This window comes from Callithrix jacchus, chromosome 22, assembly GCF_049354715.1.
Source record: "Callithrix jacchus isolate 240 chromosome 22, calJac240_pri, whole genome shotgun sequence".
NCBI classification, from domain to species: domain Eukaryota; kingdom Metazoa; phylum Chordata; class Mammalia; order Primates; family Cebidae; genus Callithrix; species Callithrix jacchus.
Window position 1 is genome coordinate 50,328,693 of NC_133523.1, and position 27,135 is coordinate 50,355,827.

The 27,135-nt window shown below is 48.5% G+C and overlaps 1 protein-coding gene across 6 annotated transcripts; it reads left to right on the plus strand.

Moving 5' to 3' along the window:
* Positions 1 to 728: 728 nt before the first annotated feature.
* On the plus strand, positions 729 to 27,135 carry LOC144576494 (zinc finger protein 134-like). Of its 6 annotated transcripts, none has more exons than XM_078361001.1 (4): positions 835 to 1,083; positions 22,092 to 22,205; positions 22,503 to 22,604; positions 23,290 to 27,135. In XM_078361001.1, exons 3-4 carry the CDS (start codon positions 22,565 to 22,567, stop codon positions 24,447 to 24,449), a joined length of 1,200 nt encoding a protein of 399 aa, XP_078217127.1. In that variant the 5' UTR covers positions 835 to 1,083; positions 22,092 to 22,205; positions 22,503 to 22,564; the 3' UTR covers positions 24,450 to 27,135. The 6 variants fall into 6 exon arrangements, with proteins under 6 accessions (XP_078217124.1, XP_078217127.1, XP_078217128.1 ...); XM_078361003.1 differs by lacking the exon at positions 22,092 to 22,205 and adding an exon at positions 17,474 to 17,792 and having other exon boundaries at positions 1,022 to 1,083; XM_078360998.1 differs by lacking the exon at positions 22,092 to 22,205 and having other exon boundaries at positions 729 to 861.

The following is a 27,135-nucleotide window of genomic DNA, read 5'->3' on the forward strand; positions in this document are numbered from 1 at the left end:
GTGATCCTAGTTTTCCAAATCTTTATTTCTTGGTTCAGATACCACCTTTTCACTAGCACTATGTCAGCCCCTGTTTTGGCACATAAAGGCATTTATAATGGTTCTTCTTTTCAGATAAGAAACATTCCCAAAAGGAAATACATATATCTAAACGTCTGGACTAGGAACTCTCATTTTGATAACAGTATTGCTCCTTTGTTTGGACATTAGTGACTATATAGGCAGGAAAGGTAACTTCCTTGACCACCTTCTTTTTCCTGCCTTGGTCCTCCCAGGTATTTGTTTCTGAGGAAACCAGAGGAAGCTCTACATTAGTCCACTTGCCTCGGGGAGCTCCAGCGTCCTTCCATAGCCACTGTCTGGAGACCATTCTTCCACTCGATGGCCCCAATTCTTGTTGAACCCTGACGCAACTGAGGCTCACAAAATTGATCCAAAAGTTTTCTCTACAGTACACTTATGTTTAAAATGAAGGAAATCCAAGTGAACTATGGTGGACTCAGAGTGACATTGGATGTTGTGTGTCCATCTGGTTTTTGTGGCTTTGGGAAACATCTGTAAGAATATACCTCTCCATATTTCGGGGATCCCTAGAGACTTCACAGGATCTGGATGAGGGTCCTTTAAGAGGAGCGAAGCTACGCCCTGCCCTCGGAGTCTCAGGCCATAATTTCCCAGCACCCCTCAAAGCACCATTTAGCCTTTGCCCGGCGCGCAGTGGAGTTAGAAGTCGTCTCGGCTAAGTGCACATGGGAACTACATTGCCCAGAAACCTCTGCGCCACTGGCGGCGGCGGTTTTATGGGCGTTTCCCTGCGGGCGGAAGCTCTCTGGCGAGACTTCCGGCATCTTCCTCGCCTCGGTAATCTTGCCGGCTCTCATGTGGAAGCATTTGACTAAAAGGATCGGGTTACTGCGGAGTTTCGCGGTGACGGAAACGGAAGCGGAAGCGGGAGGGTGGGGAGGAGGCGTTGTTCGCCTTGCAGAGTGGCTCGCCAGGGAAGACCCCGCCTCCGCCCCCTGGGCCGGGTCATCGCGGCCTACGAACATAATGGCGGCGGCCGCGGTGATGGGCCTGGCGCAGGTGGGTGCTGTGTTCCCCAGCCTTTCGCCCGCCGGGAATCCTGAAGTCCCAAATCACGAGCGCCCGCCTGAGTCTCTGCAGCCGCAGGCGCTAGTGTCCGGAGCAGCGGGGCGCTGGTGGGTGGTGGGGCCCCCCCCTTCCTAAATCCGACGTTTAAGGTGGGGGCGATTGATTGACGGGTAGAGGCTCGGCGCTGGACTGACCCCAGAGCCGTCGGGAGCGTGTGTGAGCCGTAGTCACGCCTGCAGTAGCGCGGGGAGAAGTTGCACCTCCGTTGTGAGGCCGGTAGGCGTCACGGCGCGTTTTGAAGGGCGGTGGGAAATCTGATAGAGCATTTTTAAAGTATTCATAGGTTCACTGAGGCGGAGACAGACTAGAGTGAGTTAGAAACGGCGAGGATGGGATCGGGGGAAAGGGGCTGTAAAAAAAATTTTTTAAATGAAAAAATTTTAAAAAGAAACGGTGAGGATGGAGGCAGGGAGACCTTCAAGAAAGCTCCTAAAACAAACTCCAGGAGCGTTGCGGCGGTGGCTGGGCCTGAGGAGTGACAGGAGGGCTTGGGGTGGTGAAGCGCGTTGCTCGGTAAAGAGACTCCCAGGCAGGCTTCGTGTCGGCCACGAGGCTGTTTTATTTAGCGCTTGGGTGCAAGCGGGCCAAGTCCGAGATGGGAGTTAGGCAAGGGGAGTAGGAAAGGGAACTGATTTTCTAGGTTGGTGCAAATGGTCAAGGATGGTAATCTATTTTAGGGAGGGGAAGGGCATCACAGGATGCATGCTCACAAGGGTGGGGGTTATCTGTTACCAACTGGCGTAGTCACAAGGGTGGGGGGTATCTGTTGCTAGCAGAGGGGAGCGTGTGGTAAATTACAAACGGTGGGGATCTTGAGAAACCTGATGTCTAGGGGGAAATTTCGCAAGGCTGAGCAGGAACGATGGTCAGACATTGTAGGGGGAGAGCAATGAGTTAAGGCAAGAACTAGTTGTTAAACTTCTCTTTATGGCCATCCGGTTACTTCAGCCTTTCTGGCTCCTGGAGACCATTTGGAGGTGTATGTGCAGGTCACCAAGGATATAATGGCCAGGCTTGGACATGGAGGCCTGACATTCCTGTCTTCTTATATATGTATCAAGAAAAGGCTTAAAAAGAGAAGGGAGTAGGGGTGATGTTTTTCTTTCTTTCTTGCTTTCTTTTTTTTTTGAGACGGAGTTTCACTGTTGTTACCCAGACTGGAGTGCAATGGCACAATCTCGGCTCACCGCAACCTCTGCCTCCTGTGTTCAGGCAATTCTCCTGCCTCAGCCTCCCGAGTAGCTGGGACTACAGGCGCGCACCACCATGCCCAGCTGATTTTTATATTTTTAGTAGAGACGGGGTTTCACCTTGTTGACCATGATGGTCTCGAACTCTTGACCTTGTGATCCACCCGCCTCGGCCTCCCAAAGTGCTGGGATTACAGGCGTGAGCCACCGCGCCAGGCCAAGTCTTCGATTTTTGTAGTTTAGTGTTTAGTTAAGTCTTTGGCTTAGGGCACCATTTTATGTATTTAACAAGGTGCCAATTAGCATATTTTTGAGCTTGAAATTTTCCTAATAGGGTGAATTTTCTAAAAATAACCTTTAAACATAATAGCTTTAAAGGGGGTAGTGATGAAGCCTTGGGCCAAGGTTGGAATAGTGTCCAGTCTATCAATGCTTTTTGTCCCCATTTTCAATCATATCAATAAGACTGCTTGTCGTCAAGCCAGTAATCTGTTATGTTACCCTCTTCCCATAAGTTTAAGTGATGTTCTGAAAGGAGGAGTTCAATAATTCTGATTGCCGACCCTATGCAAGAGAGAGAAGTATAATACCCTTTATCTCCTGAGTTGAGCTGAGGCTGGCAAAAGGAAAGTGTCCCAAGCCCTCTAATAGCCATTGGTATACTTCGTGGTGACCTGGATGTTGGTTTGGCTGCCCAATATGGGGTACAGGCCCTGTATATGTGTACTGCAGTTTATCTTCATAAGCTTGGGCCTGGGGACACCATGGGCAGGTGTCTGATGGCTGCCACCCCATTACGTCTTAGGATTTTTTTTCCCAGAGGCTTTTTAATTCAGGGGTAGGGAAGATTCCTGAGAATAGGTCAAACTACTATTATGGGGAGTTGATCTCGGAAGACTTGGATTGAAAGGGATATGTGTGGGTTCTGGAGAGCTATTAAACTGCATCTTGACCTTAGCTAGGTGTTGCCTGGAATTCTTTATTTTTACTTTTTTATTTTTTATTTTAAAAAAGATGGGGTTTCACCATGATGGCCAGGCTGGTCTTGAACTCCTGACCTCAGGTGATTCACCCACCTCGGCCTCCCAAAGTGCTAGGATTACAGGCGTGAGCCACCACGCCCCGCCACCTGGAATTCATGAGTGGTGAACTGGTGTTTGTAGTTGATCCTGGAAGAGTGAAGGCTATGAAATAGGACTGGAGACAAGGCAGACAAATGAGCCAGGGGGATTTGTAAGGCGTCTTGTCTTAAGCTGCCAAGAGGTCCTGGGACAGGAGCTGATATTGTGGGGTTGTTAAAAGCAGCATTTGCCATATAGAGTGATTAGTAATGGCCTAGATACGGTTTTGTAGGACTTGAGAGACTACGTGGAAAATGCAAGGTTTGAATAGGAGGTGAAGGAAGATGGTTGTTAGGGGAGTAAAGGTCGGAGAAAGCCATGGCATCCAGCTAGAAAACAGCCAGGCGGGTTGGGCACAGTCATTTGCCGGGTTAGTGAATTTCTGGGCTCTGTCTTTGTGCCTTCTGATATTATCATAAACTAAGCCGGACTGATTTAAGTAAAAGCAGCATTCCTCATTTAGAAATATACAGAGTCCTTTCTTTTCTGAAGTGAGTAAGTCGAGGCCATGACAGTTCTGGAGGACAGCAGCAGCTAAAGAATTAATTTGAGTCTGAAGGACAGATAAGGTTTTTTTTGAGATGGAGTTTCGCTCTTGTTGCCCAGGTTGGGCATCCAGCTAATTTCATTACTGGAGGCTGGAGTGCAATGGCGCGATCTCGGCTCACCGCAACCTCCGCCTCCTGGGTTCAGGCAATTCTCCTGCCTCAGCTAATTTTTTGTATTTTTAGTAGAGACGGGTTTTCACCATGTTGACCAGGATGGTCTCGATCTCTTGACCTTGTGATCCACCCGCCTCGGCCTCCCAAAATGCTGGGATTACAGGCTTGAGCCACCGCACCCAGCCAGGTATTATATATGTCAGTAATGCTAGCAGAGCAATCAATAGACAGACTACAGGATGTTGTGACAGAGGGGGTGACCCCCCACTATCCCAGTTCTGAGGCCCATAACGGAGGTCGCAAACCCTGTTCCTAGGAGTAATGAAATTAGCTGGATGGCTCTTTTGTCTAGTGGGTGTCATTAGGGGGACAGGCCGTTGTTTATCACCACTGGCAAATTGTATTTTAGGAATTAAGGAAGACTAAGGCACAGGTGCTTGTCCAGTTAGTAGGTAAACACATATAGATGGAGGATCCACATAAGAGGCCTGGGGCAAGGCAGAATTGAAAATGTAGGGTGAAAAGGTGGGGGGGAGCTTTGGAAGGGGAGTCACATACCCAAAGTCCTAAAGACCCAGGAAGGACAACAGCCTTTAGAGGTTGAAAGGGAGATTGATGGGGGAATTGTGTAGTGGGAGTGATCTGATTTTCATAATGTGTGAGGAAGCCCGTAGTATCAGTAAATAGTCTGCTCCGAACATTTGTAGGGCCATGTATGAGTAAGCATAAAAAGGGTCTAAGAGGAGAATCTGAGGAACAAGGAGACGGTATCCAAGGACGGAGTGAGAGACCAGGAAGGTGCTGACCTAGGCAGTAAGGACTGTTGACATTTTTGAGGTTATTAGGGATAAAGGGTTTGTCAGTAAAGTGAGGTGAGTGTGCTCCTACAGCCTAGTAACGTGTGCGCCAGGGCCTTGGAGATGGAGAGTAAAGGAGCACTGAGAAGGGGAAGGTTACACCAGGGAATTACATTGGTTCGTTGACGGGAAATGCATGCAGGAGCAAGAGTGGGGATAGTTGTGTGCTTAGTAGGGGGCCCTAATAGGGACGGAGTGGAGTTCATACGAGGTGAGAGTTGCTGTAGATGGATGAGGAGAAGTGTAGCAGCTTGTCGGTATGAAATGTCTGAGGAGGTTTTCCTAAACTTGTCTAAGAAAGAGAGAGGCTCCATGGGAGGTGGAGATGGGGACTGTTAAAAGAGATGCAGAGGTATAGGGAGATGGAAGGGTAGCCCAGTCGGCTGCAGGGCAGGAATAGCCGAATAAGAGGAAGAACAAACGGAGAGGAAGAGCCAGCAATTTTTCGGCCACAATGGGTTGGAATTAGTGAGGAGGAAATGGGTTAGATTGATGGTGTATTGAAGGTAATTAGGAAGGGACAGGGAGTTACAGAATGGGACGGAGAGTAAGAGTGAGTAGAAGAGCGAATAAGAGGACTTCATTAGGGTAAAAGAATTGGAGTGTCCCTTGCCACATCAGGTCATCTGTCCATTCAAGGAAGGAGTCAAGGGTGAGAGTTTGTGGGTAGAATCAGGAGATGGAAAACAGTAAACCAGCAAGGCAAGCAGGCATGGGGCATTTAAATGTAGATGAGAAGGGTGATTAGAAGGATGGTTAGAGGGAAAGCAACAGAAATAGAGAACTTATGAGGTAGAGAGCACGCTTTAGGGGTGACTGTTGATTCCTGCTGCCAATTAGGAGGAGGGTTCCCATTGACGTTGACACGTAAACTAAACTCACGTGTGGTTTGTGTCTACTCTTCAGGAATGTGAGTAAGCTTAAGAGAAGTCGGAAAGAGTACTTGGGACTTTCAAGAGGAGGTAGATGGGCTAGGCTGGTTGTCTGATGGGCACAGTTTAATCCTGGACCGGTGAACCCAGTGGGGAGGGTTTTGTAGATGGACAGCAGTTGGAGTACTGTAGACAACCAGGTAAGGGCCCTTCCACTGAGGCTGTAGAGCTGGAAAGGTAAGATCCTTGACCAGCACTTACCATCCAGTGAAGGTGTCCTCATAAGGCCGTGTATCTGGAGTGGGGAGGAGGTTGGCAGCTTGATGAATTTCCTGCCTATTTTGTTGTAAAATGGGAAGATAAGTCTCCAGGAGGGCTAGTGTCTGGGAGAAGGTTAGGCCTAAGCAAAAAGGTGCAGCCATATAAGAGTTCAAAGGGAGGCTGGGTGTGGTGGCTCACACCTATAATCCCAGCACTTTGGGAGGCTGAGGTGGGCGGATCAATCACAAGGTCAAGAGATCAAGACCATCCTGGCCAACATGGTGAAACCCCATCTCTACTAAAAATACAAAAATTAGCCAGGTGTGGTGGCACTCGCCTGTTGTCCCAGCTACTCGGGAGCTGAGGCGGAAGAATTGCTTGAACTCAGGAGGTAGAGGTTGCAGTGAGACGAGATTGTGCCACTGCACTCCAGCCTGGTGACATGGTGACAGGACTCCATCTCAAAAAAAAAAAAAAAGAGAGAGAGAGTTCAAAGGGGCTGTATCTTGTGGGTTCCTGGAGAGTGACATGAATTCAGAGAAGAGCAGTAGATACAAGGGGTACCCAGTTAGTCTTTATTTGAAAGGTGAGTTTGATAAGATTTGTTTTTAGGAGGCGATTAGCTTTTTCTACTTTTCCTGATGACTGAGGGTGCTAAGGGGCATGGAGATTTTGTTGAACGCTAAGGGCTTGGAGAGACTGCTTGGGTGATTTGGCTAATGAAAATGGGACATTGTCAAATTATATGGAAGTCAGCAGGCCAAACAGGGGAATGATATCATTTAACAGACAAGAAATAACAGCAGTGGCCTTTTTGTTCCATAATGGAAGGATTCAATCCACTCTGTAAATATATCCACGCATACAAGAAGATATTTGAATTTTCGGACACAAGGCATATAAATAAAGTCAATTTGCGAATCTTGCATGTGGGTAAATCCCCGGGCTTGGTGAATGGGAAAGGGAGGGAGGTCTTAAAAGTCCCTGGGGGGTTGGTAGAGTGGCAGATGGAGCAATGAGATGTAATTGTTTTATGGATGGATTTCCATGAAGGGAAGGAGATCAGAGGTTCTAAGAGACGGGCCAAAGGCTTATATCCCACATGAAAGTGGTTATGAAAGGAAGAGAGGATAGTCTGGGCTTGCAAGGCAGGAAGAAGGAATTCTCCTTGAGCAAAAAACCAACTATCTTGAGTGGGGAGCAACTGGTAGGTTAAGGATTCAGAAGGAGGGTAAGTAGGGGTAAGTGAGGAAAAAGAAAAATATTGTCCACTGTGGGGGACATTGGTGCGTTTGCTGCCTTCCTGGCTGTCTCACTGGCATAAGCATTTCCTTGGGCAATGGGAGCTAAAGTTTTTTGGTGTCCTTTACAGTGGACGACTCTAGCCTTGGCTGGGAGAAGGGCAGCTTTAAGGAGAGTTCTTCTTATAAAGAAGCATTGATAATGGAAGATCACTGTGTGGTGAGAAAGCACCTTTCCGCCCAGATGACAGCGTGGTGCTGGAAGACCTGGAAAGCATATTTGGAGTCATGTAGATGTTGACTTTTAGCCCTTTTGCCAGGGTGAGGGCACATGTGAGTGCTCTCCGTTCAGCTTGTTGAGAAATAGTAGATGGAGGAAGGATGGCAACTTCAGTGATAGAAGTGTGGGAGACAACAGCATAGCCAGCCTGTCCTGGAGAGGACTGGTTAGGTTTTGAAGAACTGCCGTTAATAAACCATGTGTGATCAGTCTCGGATAGGGAAAAGAGAGATGTGGGGAAAAGGGGAGACAGCAGTGTGGCTGAGGGAGATACAGTCATGTAGTGTGGGTTTTGCGTTTGTGTCTGGTATTAGCTGAGAGGCTGGATTAAAATTGGGATCATGTGCAGTAGCCACAGTGGAGTTTCAGTAAGTAGCCAATAGAGTTGGGTAAGACGTGGGGCAGATAACAGATGTGGAAGATGGAAGAGAATACTAAAGATGGAGGATCATGAGAGCTGTGTAGAGTGAGGCATAGCCTGTGGTTTTGAAAGCCTCAAGGAGTAGGTCAGAGGCAGCTGCCTCATGTGGCCATGAGAGCCACCCTAGGACAGTGAAGTCAAGCTGTTTAGAGAGGAAGGCAACAGGACGTGGGTCCGGCTCCTGTGTAGGAACTCCAAATGCACAACGCTGAGTTTCAGCAGTGTATAAGGAAAAGGGTTGGGACAAGTTGGGGCAAGCCAGCGTGGGAGCAGTTTCCAGAGCTGTTTTTTGTTTGTTTGTTTTGTACTACCTGGCCTTCGGTATGTAGAGCTGTGTTTTTAAAGAGTGAAAGGAGGAATGAGAAAAGGATTTAGAATCTATGGGATTGAGTAAGTTTCCCTTGGTGAGCTTATGTAGTGGTTTGGTCAGAAAGGCAAAACCTGGAATCCAAAGGTAAAAGTATCTGACTACACCTAGGAAGGAAAGGAGCTGTTGTTTTGTAGAGGGAGTTGGGGTTGAAGAGGTTAACTGGATACGGTGGGGAGAGCGTGGGTGTTTTATTGGAGGATGATGCCCAGATAGGTGACAGATGGAGAAGAAGTCTGGGCCTTACAAGTAGACACACAATATCCCCCTTTTTTTTTTTTCACTATTTTCAGTAATGGCTATAAGCAAAATATCCCTTTAAGAATAGGTGCTGGCCAGGCGAGGTGGCTCATGCCTGTAATCCCAGCACTTTGGGAGGCCGAGGTGGGCGGATCACAAGGTCAAGAGATGGAGACCATCCTGGCCAACATGGTGAAACCCTGTCTCTACTAAAAATACAAAAATGAGCTGGGCACGGTGACGCTCGCCTGTTATCCCAGCTGCTTGGGAGGCTGAGGCAGGAGAATTGCTTGAACCCAGGAGGTGGAGGCTGCAGTGAGCCGAGATTGCGCCATTGCACTCCAGCCTGATGCCTGGCAGCAGAGCGAGACTCTGTCTCAACAAAAAGAAAAAAGAATAGGTACTGAAGAAGCAGGACGGTATCTTTCTGAAAAGCTTCATAAGAGAGGCTGCACAGGAGGAGGTCATCCACGTATTGAATAACGTAAGAAGTCAAAGGACAGAAAGAGAGCAGGTTGTGAGCGAGGGCCTCAGTGAAGTAGTGTGGGCTGTTCCTGAAGCCCTGAGGCAAGATGGTCTAGGTGAGTTGTCGTAAGTGGTGGATGTCAGGGTCAGTCCAAGTGAAGGCAAATAGAGGTTGGGAGGAGGGTTGTAAGGGGTGGTAAAAAAGGCATCTTTGAGATCAAGTACCGAATAATGGGTTGTGGAGGGAGGGCTTGAGGACAGGAGAGTATATGGGTTTGGCACTACAGGATGGATAGGAAGGTGAAGGTGTCGGACCGGCCGGTAAGATTTGTCTGATTTCTGGACAGGCAAGATAGGAGAGTTGGTAGGCTTTAGGAGACAAGCAGATGATAACAGGTTTTAGTCCTTTTAGAACATGTTGGGGAATGGGATATTGTCCCTGGGCAGAGTGGGGATGATTGGGTTTTGGGGGATAGTGAGAGGTGCATGGTCGGCTGCTAAGGACAGGGGAGAGGTTCCACACCTGTGGGTTAAGGTAAGGAGATGTGGTGTGAGGCTGTGCAGTAGGCTTTGGTCAGGTAAGAGGGCAGCTACGAGATGTGGCTGTCGCCCTGGAATAGTCAGGGTAGCAGATAATTTAGTTAAAATACCTCACACAGTCAGGGGATGGGCCACGTGGGGATGACTAGGAAGAAGTGAGTAAAGGAGTGTTTCCCGAGCTGACACCAGAGTTGGGGGGCTTTTGAGAGGTGTTGAAGACTGGACATCAATTCCCACAGCAGTGACAGGAGTTAAGGAAACAGGCCCATGGGAGGAAGGCAGAGTGGAGTGGGTTGCCCTGTATTGACTAAAAAGGGGATGGACTTACCCTTCATGGCAAGTTACCCAAAGCTCAGTGTCCACGATGGTCCAGAGGGCTTCCGAAGCAGTCGGGCAGCGTCAGTCTTCAGTTGCTAAACCAAGAGGTTCTGGAAAGGAGTCAGCTGGAGAGTATTGGCTTTGAACTCCAGAAGCCTTGGGAGTGGCCATACCAGTCCGATTTCCAGTGAGGTCCCACACGGACAGGACATGGCTTAGAGGGGGCCTTGGGCTGGGAGGATCCGTTAGCCCAGTGTCCAAGTTTTTGGCATTTGAAGCAAGATGGAGCACCAGGCTGTGGGCCCTCCCTGGCCCCGTGGCCAGTTTTTTGGCATTTGAAGCAAGGCCCTGGAGGAGGACAGCTTGATGGAGCACCTGACGGTGGTCACCTTGGTCCCTGGAAGCTTTTTGTCTTTGAAACCGTAGCTGGGGTTTGTCTTATGGCGGAGGCAAGCAGTTGCCGTTCTGAAATGTGTTGCTGCTTGGCTGCTTCCTCCCTGTTACTGAACACCTTAAAGATGAGGTTGATTAGACCCTGCTGTGGAGTTTGAGGGCCTGAGTCTAGTTTTTGCGGTTTCTTCCTAATGTCTGGGGCTGACTGGGTAATAAAATGCATATTAAGAATAAGGTGACTCTGCCCCTCTGCATCTAGCACTGTGAAGCGTCTAAGAGCTTCTGCTAGGCAGGCCATGAATTGGGCAGGATTTTCATGTTTGCCCTGGGTTCTTTCTTTTTTTTTTTTTTGAGACAGAGTTTCGCTCTTGTTACCCAGGCTGGAGTGCAATGGCGCGATCTCGGCTCACTGCAACCTCCGCCTCCTGGGTTCAGGCAATTCTCCTGCCTCAGCCTCCCGAGTAGCTGGGATTACAGGCGCCCGCCACCATGCCCGGCTAATTTTTTGTATCTTTAGTAGAGACGGTGTTTCACCATTTCGACCAGGATGGTCTCGATCTCTTGGCCTCGTGATCCACCCGCCTCGGCCTCCCAAAGTGCTGGGATTACAGGCTTGAGCCACCGCCCCCGGCCGGTTTCTTTCTTTAAGTTCGTCATAATTCACCGTTTTGTGAGATGCCTGCTCAAGTTCCTCAGCTAAGCAAGACACCACAGAGTAACGCTTGGTGACATCGGGCGAGGCCACCTGTTATTGCCATTGGACTTCTTCGCCAGGTACTGCCCTGATGCCCTCCTGGAAGGCTGGCTCATGGCATCTGTGGGTATCAGCATAAGATCGAGCCACAGTATAAACTATTTCAATCATCTGGGAAGAGAGTAGAGGTCAGAATGGCGTTTAAGTCATTCCGGTTAAATTGTAGGACTGAGTTGGGTATTGGAACTCTTGGATATATTTAGTGGAATCTGATGAGAAGGACCCTAAGCCCTGACCAGTTGGGGACAGATTGGATGGAGAAAAAGGAACATGCACCCTGACTGTGCCCTCGGCTGCAGCCACCTCTTGAAGGGGAAGCTGATGGGTTGGGGAGGGAGAGCCACTTTTAAGACTGAATTGTGCCCTGGAGCGGGTGTGGGATGGAGAGGTGACAGAAGAGGTATAAGAGGGAGAGGGTGGGGCAGCGGGGAGATTAGGGTTGCGTTTGGCCTGATTAGAGACAGCCTGGGTTGGGGGGGGCAGTGGGGGAGGGAATGGTCAGAACAGTCTATTGAGAGTGAAGAGTCTGCATTGGTGGTAGGGACAGGGGATGCAGATGGGAGAGGAAGAAGGAGAATTTGAGAGGCGTCACACTGGGAACAGGCTGGGAAGGGAGCGAAGTGTGAAAAATGCCTGGACACAGGGAATTTCAGACCATTTGCCCATTTTATGACAGAAGTTGTCTAGATCCTGCAGGACAGAAAAAGCGAAGGTTCCGTTCTCTGGCCATCTAGAGCCATTGTCCAGTTTATATTGTGGCCAAGTGGTATTGCAGAAAAAATAAGACACTTAGGTTTTAGGTCAGGTGATAGTTGAAGGGTTTGAGATTTTTTAGAACGCAGGCTAAGGGAGAGGAGGGAGGAATGCGGGGGAAGGTTGCCTATAGTTTAAGAAGAGCAGTGGAGATGAGGAAAGTGAGTGCACGACCAAGCAGTTCATCAGGCATCCCAGACTAAACGTTGGTCTGTACCTGGGGTGAATCGGTCAAAAGGGGCATCCTCTGCATTGATCCATCACCTACGAGTGTGAGTGAGTGACCGGAGCAGACGTCTCTGCAATGATCAGCCACGGAGGGAAGACTGTCTTCCCGGTTCTGTGACCTATGTAGGATTTTTTCTGGTCATGAAACTCACAGAAAGTCCTATCTCTCCTGTCTCTGCTGAAAGGGAGAGGAAAATGCAACTGAAAGGAGAAGGCTGACAGAGAGAAGGGCTAAGGAAGAGAGTTGAGGCGAACAGCTGACCTGACCCGAAAATGCTGTGTGGATTCATGGGCTTGTCTGATGGGCCTAGGTCCTTCATGGAGGGAGCACAGGAGAGCAGGGACAGGGTTTTGGCTCCCGTAAGAGTTCCCGTGCTCTGGGTTTCAGCACCAAATGTTAAGCGCATCACTCACAAAAAGAGATCAGCAGGCAGGCTTCGTGGGGGCAAAAAGACCGTTTTATTTAGCACTTCGGTGCCAGTGAGCCAAGTCCGAGAAAGGAGTTAGGGAAGGGGAGTAGGAAAGGGGACTGATTATATAGGTTGGGGCAAATGGTCATTTAAAGGTGGAAATGTATTTTAGGGAGGAGAAGGGCATCACAGAATGCATGGTCACAAGGGTGGGGGTTATTGGTTGCAAATAGAGGGGAGAGTGTGGTAAATTACATAGTTGTAGGGGTGGGGGTCTTGAGAAACCTAATGTCTAAGAGGAAATTTCTCAAGACTGAGCAGGAACAATGGTCAGATGTTGCAAGGGGAGAGCAGTCAGTTGAGGCAAGAACTAGTTGTTTCACTTCTCTTTATGACCATCCAGTTACTTTAGACTTTCTGGCTCCTGGAGACCATTTGGAGCTGTATGTGCAGGTCACCAAGCATCTAAGGGTCAGGCTTGGACTCTGAGGCCTGACAGGGGTGGGGAAGTCATCAGCTTCTGGACAGATTTCAAAAGATGGAGCCAAGCGATCTGCTGCATCAGATGTGGTTGTGAGTGAATGTAGGGTGGAAAGCGCTGTCCAGGTTTTTTTTTTTTTTTGTCAGTTTGTTTTCCTTCTTGAACATGTGAAAGAATGGAAATTGTTAAGTCAGGGCAGGGAGCATCTTTCATGGGGATCAGAAATTGGGTCTTGGACTCGGTGAATCTAAGGTGTTCTGCACTGAGGGTTCACATGGGTACTTGAACATGCCGGTCTGGAGTTCTGGAGGAGTGCTGCTAGAGACCTTCAATGGAGGAGGCCTAAGGTCAACGCCTGTAGATGAGATTCAGAGGGTGGGATATTAAGGATGTTATCTTATGTGGTCTCTGAAGTGAGAGGTAGGGTTAGAGTGGGAGGCCAGGGAAGAAGGGGTGGACACTTAAGATTCCTCCCAGAAGGGAGGGGTCCTGACAGGTGACAGTGTTAGGCATGCCCTGAATGAAGAGACCACCTAAACGGGCTTTGTGTAAGCAACAAGGCTGTTTATTTACCTGGGCGCAAGTGGGCTGAGTCCGAAAAGAGTCAGCAGAGGGCGGTGGGAGAGAAGTTGGTTTTATAGGTTTGGAGTAGGCAGTGGAAACTTACAGTTCAGGGTGGTTTTCTTGCAAGTCGGAAGTGGGGTTTGCTGGGGGGTAAGGGGGTGTCACAAGGTCCAGTGTCACAAGGTTGGGTGATCTGTTAAGGCAGGAACAGCTGAGGCAGGAACAATGGCAAAATGTTGCAAGGTCGGTTAATCAGGCACTGCAGGAGCTAGCCCTTCTTCTGCTGTGGCTTTTCTGTTGCTGCAGACTTTCTGGCTCCGGAAGGCCTTCTGGAGGTGTACGCGTGGGTCACAGGGGTCACCACGGTGTAGTCCACGGTGCAGCCAGTTCAAAGAATCTTGCATTCCTGTCTTTTTATATTAATAATATAAAGGAGAAAAGTAAAAACTAGAAAGGGGGAGGCAGTGAATGTTTTGGGGGCAGTGCAGACGGGTGGTGGGTGATGTTTCTCAGGGCTTCTTCGAGCGAGATTGGGGGTGGCGTGGAAGCCTAAAAAGGGGAGAGAATTTAGACTGCCGAGAAGTTTTGAGGCAAAGCTTGATACTGTGGGTTTGTTAGAAGGAGCATTTGTCACAATGACTGATTTGTTACAGCCTGGATGTGGTTTTGTAGGAATTGAAAGACGAGTCGAAAGAGGCAAGATCCAAATAAGAGAAGGAGAAAAATGAGTATGAGGGGGCCTGCTAATGGAAGGAGCCATGATACCCAGTTAGAGAGTGGCCAGCTAGGTCCAGAATAATTATTTGCCTGATTAGTGAGCTTTTGTGCCCTGTCTTTAAGTCTTTTGATGGTGTTGTATACAAGGCCGGACCGGTTTAGATAAAAGCAGCATTCTTCATTGAGGTACAGGCAGAGTCCTCCTTTTTTAGCAGTTAGTAGATTGAGGCCTTGGTGATTTTGCAGGACACCTGCAGCCAGGGAATTGGGCTTGAAGACAGATAGTGTTTGAGTTATGTCTGTAACGCTGGTGGAGAGAACATTAGGCTGCCAAGTGTGGCAGTAGGAGTGGTAAGACCTGCTATACCCAATCCTACAAGTAAGGGAATGAATGGAATGACTCTTTTTGGCCGTGTGGGGATAACAAGGAGGACAGGGAGATGCTTATTTCCATTGACAAACTGGATTTTGGGAGTAAGGAATATTAAGGTACAAGTGCCTGTCCGGGTGGTAGGAAGGCAGATGTAGGTGGAAGAGCCGCAGAGAAAGAACAGTCCTTGGCTCCGGCAGAACTGGAGTGTAGACTGGAAAGGTGAGAAAGTCTTCTGAAGGAGCTAGCCTTTTTGTTTTTTCTTTTTTTACTCACAGCATGGCTGCTTACTTAAGAGGAGTTAGGGTTTTCACCCAGATCCCAAGGGAACCAGCAATGGCTGCGGCTGTTAGATTGTAGCAGCGTTTCGTAAGGTAACTGGTTGGAGGGAGAGGTTTGATTTTCATGGTGTCTGAGAAAGTATTTGGTATCTGTAAGTAATCATCTGCTTTTGTTAACAAAGCTAGGTATGAGCAGACAGGAAGAAGGGTCTGGAGGACAGTCTGATGAACAAGGAGAGGGCAGCCAAGGGTAGAGTGAGAGTGGTAAATGCCTACCTGGGCAAAACTTGCTATTGACATTTTTAAGAGTGCTGGTAATGAGGGAGGGCCCTTTTGTAATGCGAAGCTGGCGTGATTCCGTTTCTTGGTTAACATGCGTGACAAGGCTTTCAAGGTGGAGTATAAAGGAGCACAAAGAGGGTGGGAGGTTTCCTAGGGGAAGTGCAGTAAGTTGATTGTCAGGAAATACATGAGCATGGAGGTGATAGGGATAGCTGTGTGGTTAGTGGTCCAAAAACGGGGGTTGCGGAGTTGTATATAGTGAGAGGTTACATAGGTAGGTGCAGAGAAGAGCAGTGGCCTGTTGCTATGACATACCTGGAGTGTTTCTGTTGAGTCTAAGAAGTAGAGGAGTTCCTGGGGGTGGGTACAGGTGGGGGTTGTTGAAGGAGGTTTGGAGATACAGAGAGATGGGAGAGTTTGCTCAGTCTGCAGAGGAGAGGGGTATGCGTAGCCCACAATCACTGGCTAAGGAAGCATTTGCAGTAGGAGAGAATGGGTTAGATTGATGGTATGTTGGAGGTAATGAGGGAGGGTAGAGGATAGCGGGAGAACTTGAGTGAGGTTAAGAGTGAGTATAAAAGGAAAGAAGGTAACTATTGGGGTGGAAGAGTGGGAGAGTTCCCTGCCACTGAAGGTTGTCTGTTCACTCTGAGAGCTAAGGTTGGCAGCTTGAGGGTAAAACCGTGAAATACCAGCTCTAGTTGCCTGGAGGAAAAGTGTAAACCGGCAGCTTAAGCAAAAGCAGGGCGTGTAAAAGTAATGAGTGCAGTGAATCTGAGCACAGTGGGACAGAAAGTGACAGAAACAGAGACTTTCTGAGGTGAGATTTAGGTAACGTAAAGGCCTTTCGCAAGTGGTAGTGTTAGGAAAAAGACGATTCCACTCCGCAGATGCGGGTGAGTTTAAGAGAACTGGGCTGTGTTACTACAGTGGGGCCAGGGGCGAATAGTCATGCAAGGGGACTGTCTGCCCACACGAAACCCTGTTGTTGAGCAAAGAGGTGGTGCTGACTTTTGGGGCTCAGTGAAGCGGCTTGGGTAACTAGATCAAAGTTTTGGTAGTCTCTCGGGGCTTGGAGTTGTAAAGTAAAGTTGAATCCATGGGGTAGAAGGCGGCGAAGACACAGGCTGGAGGGTAGGTCGCGTTGGAAGCATGAAGGGGACTGACATGTTTTTCCTAACACTGCTGTTTGCAAAAGGCCTTTACACAGTATTTGCGGTTGCAGAACTGCGTATGGGTTTATTACCTGTGTATGGAGTGGGGCTGGACATGCAGGGGTGCAGAAGCTGTGCTGCGTGTCCTCTTAGGGTATGTTCCGTTATGTCCGTGATGAACTCAGCTAATGAATGCGTATTTAAGAGTTGAAAGGGGCTTTTTCCTTCATAGCGAGGGTGGCAACTAAGAACCCATGTTTTTGCAGGGATGGGAGTGGCAATATATGTTGTAGCCGATAGAGAGATGCAAAGCCAGCATCCTTTTGTTAGGGTTGGGTTGGATTGGTTTAGCAAAGGATGGGTTAAGTTAGGGGTTTTGTTGAGGTAATGGAAATAATAGGTGCAGTTATGTGGGGCAGCCAAGGGAGCAGGAGGAATAGGCAGGCAATGAATGGGGAGGAAGCTAAACAGTTGTACTTCATTGGGGGAGAAGTCACATGGGGTACCCAGGAACAGAAGGGTATTCACTTTAGAAGCAAGTTAAGGGTGGCAGCCAGGGGTCGGACCCGGAAATGTTTTGGCACACAGAATGGAGGAAGAGGCTGAAGTGGCAAGACAGACAGGAGCAGGGCGTTTAAGTTTCCTCGGAAATTCAGGAGAGTTTCAGAGAAGTTGGGGAGAGTATAAGGGTTTGGTACTACAGGATGGATGGGGAGCACTGGCTGATTAACAAGGTGAAGGTTTTGGACTAGCCCGTAGGATCTGTCTGGTTTTTGCACGGGTAGGATGGGGGTCTTCTAGGGAGAGTTAGTGAGAACTAAAAGGCCATGTTGTAGTCAGTGAGTTATAACAGGTTTTAGGCCTTCTGAGGCTTGTGCTGGGGTGGGGTACTGGTGCTGGGCAGGATGAGGGTGGTCGGGTTTTAAGGGGACAATGATCGATGAGTGAGCAAGGGACGGGAAGGTAGTGTTCCACACCGTGGGGCGAAGGTAGGGGACATACAGGGAGCTATTGAGGGAGGTGCGGGTTTGGGGAGGAGGGTGGTAATGAGGTGTGGCTGTAGTCCACAAATAGTTGAGGCAGACCGTTTTTTTTTTAGGATATCTTGGCCTAACAGGGGAACTGGACAAGTGGGGATGATCAGGAAAGAATGTGGAATTGATTGCTGGCCTAATTGACACCAGACTTCGGGAGTTTTGGAAGCCTTGCGGTCAACTCCCACAGCCGTTGTGGAGTCCAAGGAGATGACCTTGAAAAGAAGGCAGCATGGAGTGGGTGGCCCCTGTATTCATTAAGAAGGGGATGGACTTAACCTCTACTGTAAGAGTTAACCAAAGCTCGGCATCCATGATGGTCCGGGGGCCTCCAAGATGTTCAGGCAGTGTCAGTCTTTAGCTGCCAAGCCAAGGATCAGCAATGTGAGTCAGTCCAACTTCCAGTGGGGAGGCCCCACAGACAGGGCAGGGCTTAGGAGGGATCCCTGGCTTCGGGCATTCCTTGGCCCAGTGGCCAGCTTTCCGACACTTGAAGCATGGTTTGGGAGGGGCAGCTGGATGCTGCATTCCTGGCACTTTGAAGTCTTTGTGAGCTGGTGGTGTGGCTGAGGTTTGTCTTATGGCAGAGGTGAGCAGCTGTGGGCAGCAGCTTCTTCCCTATTACTGAACACCTTGAAGACCGGGTTGATTAATTCCTGTTGTGGCGTTTGAGGGCCAGATTTAAATTTCTGTAGCTTTTTTGTAATGTCAGGGGCTGATTGAGTGGTAAATGCTTTTTAGGAGTGAGAGTAGAAGAAAGGATGATATTTAAGCCACTCCAGGTGAGATTATAGGACTGGGTTAAGTATTGGAGAATCTGATGAAAATGAGCCTAACCATTGGCCAATTTGGGAAAGACTGGATACAGAGAAAGAAACGTGCACCCGAACTTTGCCTTTGGCTCCAGTCATCTCTGGAAGGGGAATTGTTGGACAGAGGCAGAGGAGTTAGCCTTGAGACTAAACAGTAAGCTGGACCAGATGTGAGGTGGGGAGGTGATGGGAGGCATAAGGAGGTGGGTTGTGGGCAGAGGAAGAGGAGGGAGGCTTTTGGGGGCGGGGGTTAGGGCCTGGATTAGGGCCTGGTTTGGATAGGTGAGGAGAAAGATTGGAAGGGTTGATGGACAAGGAAGATTCTGAGGTACTGGCGGAGGCAAGAGTGGTAGACAGAGGAGAGAGAAGAAAAATTTGGGATTGGTTGCATTGAAAGCAGAAATTAGGGAGGGACTGGGATGTGAAAAACGCTTGGACGCCAGGCAGCTTAGACCACTTGCCCATTCGTTCGTGAAAATTGTCTAGGTCTCCCAGAATAGAAAAATTGAAAGTGTTTTCTGACCGTTTGGAACCTTTGTCTGATATGTGCTGGGACCAGGCTGTATTGCAGAAAAAAAGACATTTAGGTTTCAGATTGGGCTACAGTTGAAGAGGTTTTAGGTTTTTAGGATGCAGGCTAGAGGCAAAGACTGAGGAATAGAGGGCAGAACACTGCTCATAGCGAAGGAGATAAGTTTTCAGGAAAGAACTAGAGAAGAGACAAGGAGATGGAGTGAGCAGTTACCAGGATTTTCAGTAGGCATTCCTGACTGAGCCCTGGGCTGTAACACGGGTGATCAGAGCAGGCATCCCTGCGAGTGACCAGACACCAAGGGAAGACCGTGTGACCTAGTGGAGTTCATGGCTAACACTGCGGATAAAGAGGGTCTCCTTTGCCTCTACTTAGAAGCAGAAGGAGTTAGGCAGGGCGGCATGGTGGCTCACACCTGTAATCCAAGCACTTTGGAGGCCGAGGCGGGCGGATCACCTGAGGTTGGGAGTTAAAGGCCAGCCTGACCAACATGGTGAAACCACATCTTAAAAAAAATACATAAATAAATAATAAAATAAATAAAATAAAATAAAAAGAAGCAGAAGGAGTTAAAGGAAAAAACCAGGGGGGCCGGGGCGGGGGGAGAAACTTGTCCCTGAGACATGTCTCCTTTTCTCTACTTAGAAGGAGAAAGATTTAAAGGAAAAGAGAGAGGGAGAGACTGCTTACCTGATCTGAAGGTGGTGAGAAGGTTATAGGGCTGGTCTGATGTGCTGAGGTCACAGGTGGGTCCCTTCACAGAGGAAGAGCAGGGCCAGGGGCTGGTCTCCCACAGGAGGATCCCTGTCCCGGGTTTCAACACCAGATGTTAGACGTGCCCTGAATGACGAGACCACCAAAACAGGCTTTGTGTGAGCAACAAGGCTGTTTATTCACTCGGGTGCAAGTGAATAAACACTGTCACTCCCAGCCTCCCTCTTCTTGTGAGGTTGCCATGGTGGCAGAAGCTTGTGATTCCTACCTAGATGAGTCCAGATTGTCTCAGGCCCTCACTTAGCCCAACACACCCCCATTATCTCAGCAACTCAGTATGGAGAATTAGAGCGTTCTGGGACTCTTCAGTGTCCCTTCCACCTACCGTTTGGGGAGGTCCTGCAGTCACTCAAAGCTCTGTGTTGTAAATTCTGTTTTGGAATTATGTGGAAGGGTTTCCATTTCTGGCAAGCAGTGGGATGGAGTGTGGAGCATTATCTAGGCACAGGAACCAGCACGCGCAAATACTTCACTTGAGGCTAAACTAGGAGTGTTTGGGGAACCTCAGGTCTCCATTATGTCTGGTGGGATCAGACAGCAGGAACAGGATTCAGCCCAGGAACAGTAGGCAGCCTGAGGATCTGGGTGTCTATGCTGAGAGAGGTAGGAGCCACTGCAGGTTTGGAGCTAGGAGGGAATGATCTGACTTTGGTCTTAACCAGCTTTGTCTTCACTGTCCAGTGAGGAAGAGACTGCGGGAGTGAGGATAAGGGAAGGAGTACCACTGAGGAGCTTAATGCAACAGTTTAGGTCGGACTAGAGCAGTGGCTGTAGAGGTGGGAGATGTGGATGGATTCTGAATCATTTTCCTTAAAGAGGGACCAACCACACTGGGTGTGGTGTCTCATGTCTGTAATCCTAGAACTTTGGGAGGCCGAGGTGGGTGGATCAGCTGAGGTCAGGAGTTTGAGACCAGCCTGGCCAACATGGTGAAACCCCATCTCTATTTTTAAAAATTAAAAAAAAAAAAGGAAGGACCAACCAGATTTTGGAAGATGTGATAGAAAAGGGAAGGGGTGAAGGATGACCCTGCATTTTTTTATTCTGAGAAGATACCAGGATGCCATCAACTGAGGTGACAAAGTTGGTGGTAGGAGTACCTTTCAGAGGTTATATCACGAGTGTAGTTTGGCTGTGAGGAATCTGCCATGTTCCAAAGACACTTGAGTAGAGCTGTCAAGTAGACAGCTGGACACAGATCTGAAGTTCAGTGAAGGGATTCAGGATGGAGCTATCCACAGGGTGGCAGCTGGCATCTGGATCAGGATAGAGTTTTGCTTCCAGTTTAGAGGGAGAATCTTTAGGTCATGGTGGCAGTGCCATCAGCGAGCGCAATGTAAGGGCAGGCATAGCAGGGTGGGGGTAGGGGCCATGTTATAGGCTAGAAGAAGGAGTGTCCTTGGGTGGAAGGGGAATAACAGGGTCAGGCAGGTGGCGAAGTGTTTCAGGGAGAGAGTGGATGTGAGGTGAAGTACTGTAGTAATAGAAGTGAGGTGGCAGTGAGGCCAGAGCCAGTGCTTATTCAGCTCTTTATGTGTCCTCAGGCTTCTGTGGTGACCCCTGTGGAGTTTCAAGCTAGTGAATTAGCCCAGGGACAGATTGGGTCAGTAGGCAGAATCACTGTGCTTGGGGTAGGTGCCCGGCGGGTGTGGGTTTTGAATGAGTTAAATGTTGAGCAGAAGCCGGAGACTGAACTCAATAGTACAACAGCAAAGGAGAAAAATGTTGCGTTTATCTGAGATCTGCATGTGGTTCTCGATTGCCGAACTGACCCATGAAATAGAGCCAGGAGGGTAGGATTTAATACCTGGATTGAGGTGAAACCGTGGCAGTGGGGCCGTTGACCAGGACCAGATGTGGTCCTGAATGTATTATCCAAGCATTCTCTGGATGCTGTATGTAGATTTGCATGTGGGGAAGCCAGGGAGGTACCTATGTAGTGGGTATCCATAGATGTGAAGTAGGTATGGACAAAAGGGTGATGGGCATATGTAGATGGAGTGTGAATTCATGGGCCCAGAGCTTTGCTACTGAAGGTTTCTGAGAGAATGCTGAGCTCAGGCTTCTGTATGAGGCATAATTGGTTGATCCTAGAGGAGCTGGCTGATCGGAGAAGGCTGATAGGAGAAGGCAGGCCATGCTGTTTTTTCTGTCCGCTTGCCTGTTATGGGCTGGACAAAAGGATCACTGGAATATGAGGAGAGAATAGGCACTAGTCAAACTAGGGCCTGTTATCTCATTACACTTAGATGTGACAAGGAATCCTGGGGAGAGAGGCTGCCCTTAAGCTCAGTTGTCCAGCACCTCACACAGTACTAGGTGACCTTTGAGGACTTACTTGTGTGCTTCTCTTAGGAGGAATGGGAGCTGCTTGATGAGGCTCAGAGACTCTTCTATGATGAAATAATGGTTTCTGTGCTTTGCATTTAGAGTCTCCCTAGGTAAGGCCCCAGTGTCCCATTTTTGTGGGCTGGGCTCTGCTCTGCCTTTCTGCCCTAGAGATTGTTCTTGCCTTTCCATGGCTAGAGCATGGGCACTGCTGTCTTCTCTGATTCCCTCACATAGGTCCTCTGGTGCCAAGGCTCAGCTAGATGCATTGCCTCCTCTGTTCCCTGTGTCCCTCAGCTCCTGCTAACCTGAAGCCTTGCCAGGAATGGTTAAGGGTTCAGGCGTCCTAAGGTAAACCACTGAATCCTGCTCAGCCTCTCCCTGGCCAGGTGACTGTCCACACTCATGACACCTCCAGACTCCACTCCCTTCCTCTAATTGCATTTTCCTTGAGTCTGCAGGTGTCATCAGTTTCAGTCATCATGGTCACCACTTGTTGGCCCACTGGACTGTTCCTGCAGGACAGTTTTTGGGGGTTCATTTTGTAGTTTGTTTGCTTGTGATTTTGCATGGGTGGGCTACTCTGAGCTAGTGCTTTCTCACTCAGCCTGTTTCATCTTTCCCCTGTCTATACTTTGTATCTTCCAGATCCTCTGTGGTTGCTGGACTGTAACAAGAGAGCGAACTCCAGGTGCCTAACTCAAGAGGGCATGACTCTAGTCACAGCAGGAGGGGCTTGGGCAGGCCTTGGTAAGTGGGAGCTGAGGCTGAGGGAGGGCATAACCTCAGGGCTGGGTTCCTACAGTTCCAGAAACCTATGTTGTGCCCATCACTGGTGCCAAGGCCAGAGGCCCTAACTTACTTCTACCTTTTTTTCCCCGTTCTGTACACTCTTGTCATTTCTAATCTGACTTCCCACCCAGGGCTGTTCTCTCCCACTCTCTACCAGAGGGGCTCTAGTAGAGCAATAGGACTCTCTTCAGTGCTCTCCAATATTGGACTACACTTAAACACTGATGTGTCATAAGATGCGTACATATCCTCAAATAGTCCCTGAACACATTACTTACTTGTAATCACATTTTCCTGGGCCTGGACACACATTTCTGCATAGCAGTCTCCTGTCCCCCCCAGTCAGCCAAGTCCCAGCTGAAAGTCATTGCAGAGGATTAAGTTGGAGACCGTGCACTTCTCCCTGCATTACACCCCATCCTTGTGTCTGTTTCTTGTGAGGCCATCTCCATTCTGTGACCTTAGATTCCAATACTGTACAGCAGCCCCGACTTAAGTACTGTACTTCAACCTGATCCTAGCTCTGTTCCACCAGGAACTTAGGTATGTACTGAGTCCTGGGTACACCAGACAGACCTTTGTGGTGGAGTTACCCCACTCACCAAAGTCACCATGTAGATCAGTGGTATTTTTCTGCCTTCAGGTTGTTGGCATGGAGTGAAGGATGAAGAGGCGTCTTCTGAACAGAGCCATACTAATATGTCACATATTAATACTTCCAAGGCAGGTTCGCCCACACAGACGGCTCACTTTTGTGACATATGTTACCCCATCTTGAAAGATATTTTGCACCTGGATGAACACCAGGGTACACACCACGGACTGAAACTTCACACATGTGAGGCTTGTGGGAGACAATTTGGGTTCAGTGCAAACCTTCACCAGAACCAGAAGTGTTACAGTATAGAGAAACCCTTAAGAAGGGATGAAGCTGAGGCCTCATTTGTGAAGAACTGCACAGTTGGCAAAGAACCTCACCCATCAGAAAAGCCCTTTGCCTGTAAGGAGGAGCAGAAAAACTTCCAGGCTAGTTTGGGTGCTTGCCAACAAAAGGACATCCACCACAGCAAGAGGAAGACACACAAGACCACTGAGAATAAGGATGCATTTCATGGTGAACAAACGCATTACAAGTGCAGTGAATGTGGGAAGGCTTTCCGCCGCAAAGACACACTGGTCCAGCACCAGAGAATCCATACTGGAGAGAAGCCTTATGAGTGCAGTGAATGTGGAAAAGCTTTCTGCCGCAAAGCTACACTTGTCCAGCACCAGACAATCCATACTGGAGAAAGGCCTTATGAGTGCAGTGAATGTGGAAAAACCTTCAGCCGCAAAGCTACACTTGTCCAGCACCAGAGAATCCATAGTGGAGAAAGACCTTATGAGTGCAGTGAATGTGGAAAAACCTTCAGTCAAAAAGACAACCTTACTCAGCACAAGAGAATCCACACTGGAGAAATGCCTTATAAGTGCAATGAATGTGGGAAATATTTTAGCCATCACTCCAATCTAATTGTACACCAGAGAGTTCACACTGGAGCCAGGCCTTATAAGTGTAGTGATTGTGGGAAAGTCTTCAGACACCAATCTACACTTGTTCAACATGAGAGTATTCACACTGAGTCAAAGCGTTTTGAGTGCATTGAATGTGGGAAATTCTTTAGTAGAAGTTTCGAGTTTATTGCACACCAGAGGGTTCACACGGGTGAAAGGCCATTTGTATGCAGTACATGTGGGAAAGACTTTATCAGAACCTCCCACCTTGTTCGGCACCAAAGAGTTCACACTGGAGAAAAGCAGTGAATGTGGGAAGGCCTACAGCTTAAGCTCCCACCTTAATCGGCACCAGAAAGTTCACACAGCAGGCAGGCTCTAGGAGTGCTTTGAATACAGCAGAACTCATCAGTCAGATGTTGACCTTCATATATCTAAACATTGACTCAAGGGAGATACCTTATGGTGCCAGGTATATAGGAAGCTTCTAGGGATATGTTGCACTTTCTGACCTGCTCAGGTTTTTTGCCAGAGTTACGTCACTGTCAATGCCTGTGGCCAAAACCGTCTTAACTCTACCAGCTTCGATACCCCAGCATTGGGGAGGGCAGGGTTTTATATTCTCTGGTCCCTGGAGAAAATCATGAAATGCCTGAGTTCATTGGGGGTCCTCACTCACTTCTGTGTGACAGGTAGAGATAGGGACGTGATCCATCTTTAGCCAAGAAGGTCTGAGCTGTATCTGCTCGTGGCCTATGCAAAAGGTTTACTTTCTTCATGGATAATCTTGGTCTCAGGTACTTGTAATGAATTTTTCCAGCCTCCAAGTCACCTGGCCTGGGAAAGTACTTGCCTCATGTTGCTCTGGTTTGTGATAATAAAGGCCTTACAGTTTAAGCCACCTTTAATGTTGGGGGTTCTTTTCACTGGATTGGATTGAGAACAGGCCCTGCCAAACAGAAGACAGCCTTTGTGGAGGCCTCCAACTTTGTGTGCCTCAAATGGGACAGTGGATTGAGGGAGAACAGCTCTTAGTCCAGTTTGGGACTGGACTAACAACTTCCATAGCTGACTAAGCTTGTTAAGTAAGGATTCAGATCTTTGCAGGCCTGATTTGTCTGGATTTTACAGTTATTGAGAGCCCATATGTCACCTTGAGGAGGGTGTTGCTGCCCTGACAGCCTGCAGTGTTTTGAAACAGCATGGATTGGGCGTCTTGTTTCCAGCATATGTCCCATGTTCCCCAGCACTGTTGAGGTAAACCTGTTCCTCGGGACCTGCTGAGTGGCCATGTTTTCTGAAAACCAGAATCTGGTACACTGGCCGCTTGGTAAGATCTAAAGCATGCAGTATGGAAACAGAATTGATAAATATTAGGTGTGAGTGATTGGGCTTGGGGAGATCAAGGCAAACTACAGGAGAAGTGCCCATTGTAAAAACACATCACAGACAGCCCAGGCACTATGGCTGAATGGGATCGGGGTATCTGGAAATCTCAGGATCTCCAGTACCATGTTACTGTTACGGACAAGGCCCCTGGAGCAGCAGGGAATGTAGCTTTCCTAGATTCCTGCACCTCCCTGGGCTCTATACCTAATGTCTTTGCTACTTTAGGGTCTTTGCTGCACATTCACTAACCCTGGGAGTAATGAGGTGTGATGGGCCAAGGAAGTACCTTTTGTGACCAGCTAGAGTTTTTGGTGACTCTGAGTAATACCTGGAGGGACAACTAAAGAAAACATTTAGAAAGCGCTATCGGAATGTGAAGGTGAACGGGGATGCTGTAGTATTTATGCTCATTCATAGTTCTGACAAATGTTCAGTAAACACCTACTGTATTTCAGGCACTGTCTTAACTGCATGAGACATTTGCAAAACGAGACAGACCCTGGTAGCTTACACTGTACTCAAGAAAGAGGAGGAAATAGGAAGAAAAAATGCTGAATTATATGGAATGTTAGAATGTGGCAGGCATAATGGATAAAAGAGAAGGTGAAGGCACTGAGACGTGCTGGAACGATATGTAATATTACATAGCCAAGAAAGGCCAAGTTGTGGATGGATCTTTACTGGAAAAGGACATGGAGAGCTCAATGCCACTGAAATAAAAGTTCAGTGTTTCTCAGAATTTCCCTGGAAATCTGAAGTACAGTGTGCCATGCAGGGCCACAGGAGAAACAGGTTTTAGTGTGAAGGAAGAGGCAAGAGCTAGGGGAAAGCCTAGACCAGATCCTTTATTGTGTTTTCCATGGGAAGGGCAGGGCAGATCAGAGCCGACATCTGAGTACTGGCTAGTCCGAATAATTCTGGTTGGCTTTGATTTACAGGAGTCTCTAGTTGCCTCCCACCTGGCCCTGGTGTTACAGTAGGTAGTTAGATATGAGTAGGGCAGGAGAGAGGGACCCCAGGAATGTCAGGCAATTTTGGAGTCAAGGACAGGCAATCATAAATCTTTTCCTCTGAGATAATAAACATAACAAGAGAGGAACCCCAGAGATGTCCAGCTCTCATTGGCTGAAGGACAGGAGAGCATAAAACTATCCCTCTGAGATGCTAAGTGGTCATCTTAGCATTGGTACCGGGAGCGAAGAGAGTTTTCCAACAGATAAAAGACACCTGGAGCCAGTGACCCCCAATCCCTGCACAAAATGTGGCAAGATGGCAGAATTTGACTGGTATTTGACCTTCCTCTGGGGGTGCTTGACTCACCCCAAATGAGTATGTGCGTGACTTCAGTAAACAAACAGTGCATGCGGCCCCTCCCAAGTGCTGGCAGACTACTGTGCATGCAGTGGTCAAGGCACAGCCTACCCAAGGGAGGAATCGGGAGGAGAAAAAAGAGCCCGGGAAATGAGCAAATATATAAAGTCCCAAGTCAAAGATCAGGTGGGGCGCTTGACCTGTCAAGTCATCTCCTTGGCCCATTTCCGAGTATACTCTGATTCCTTTCACTCCTACTCTAAAACATTTTAATAAACTCTCACTACTGCTAAAA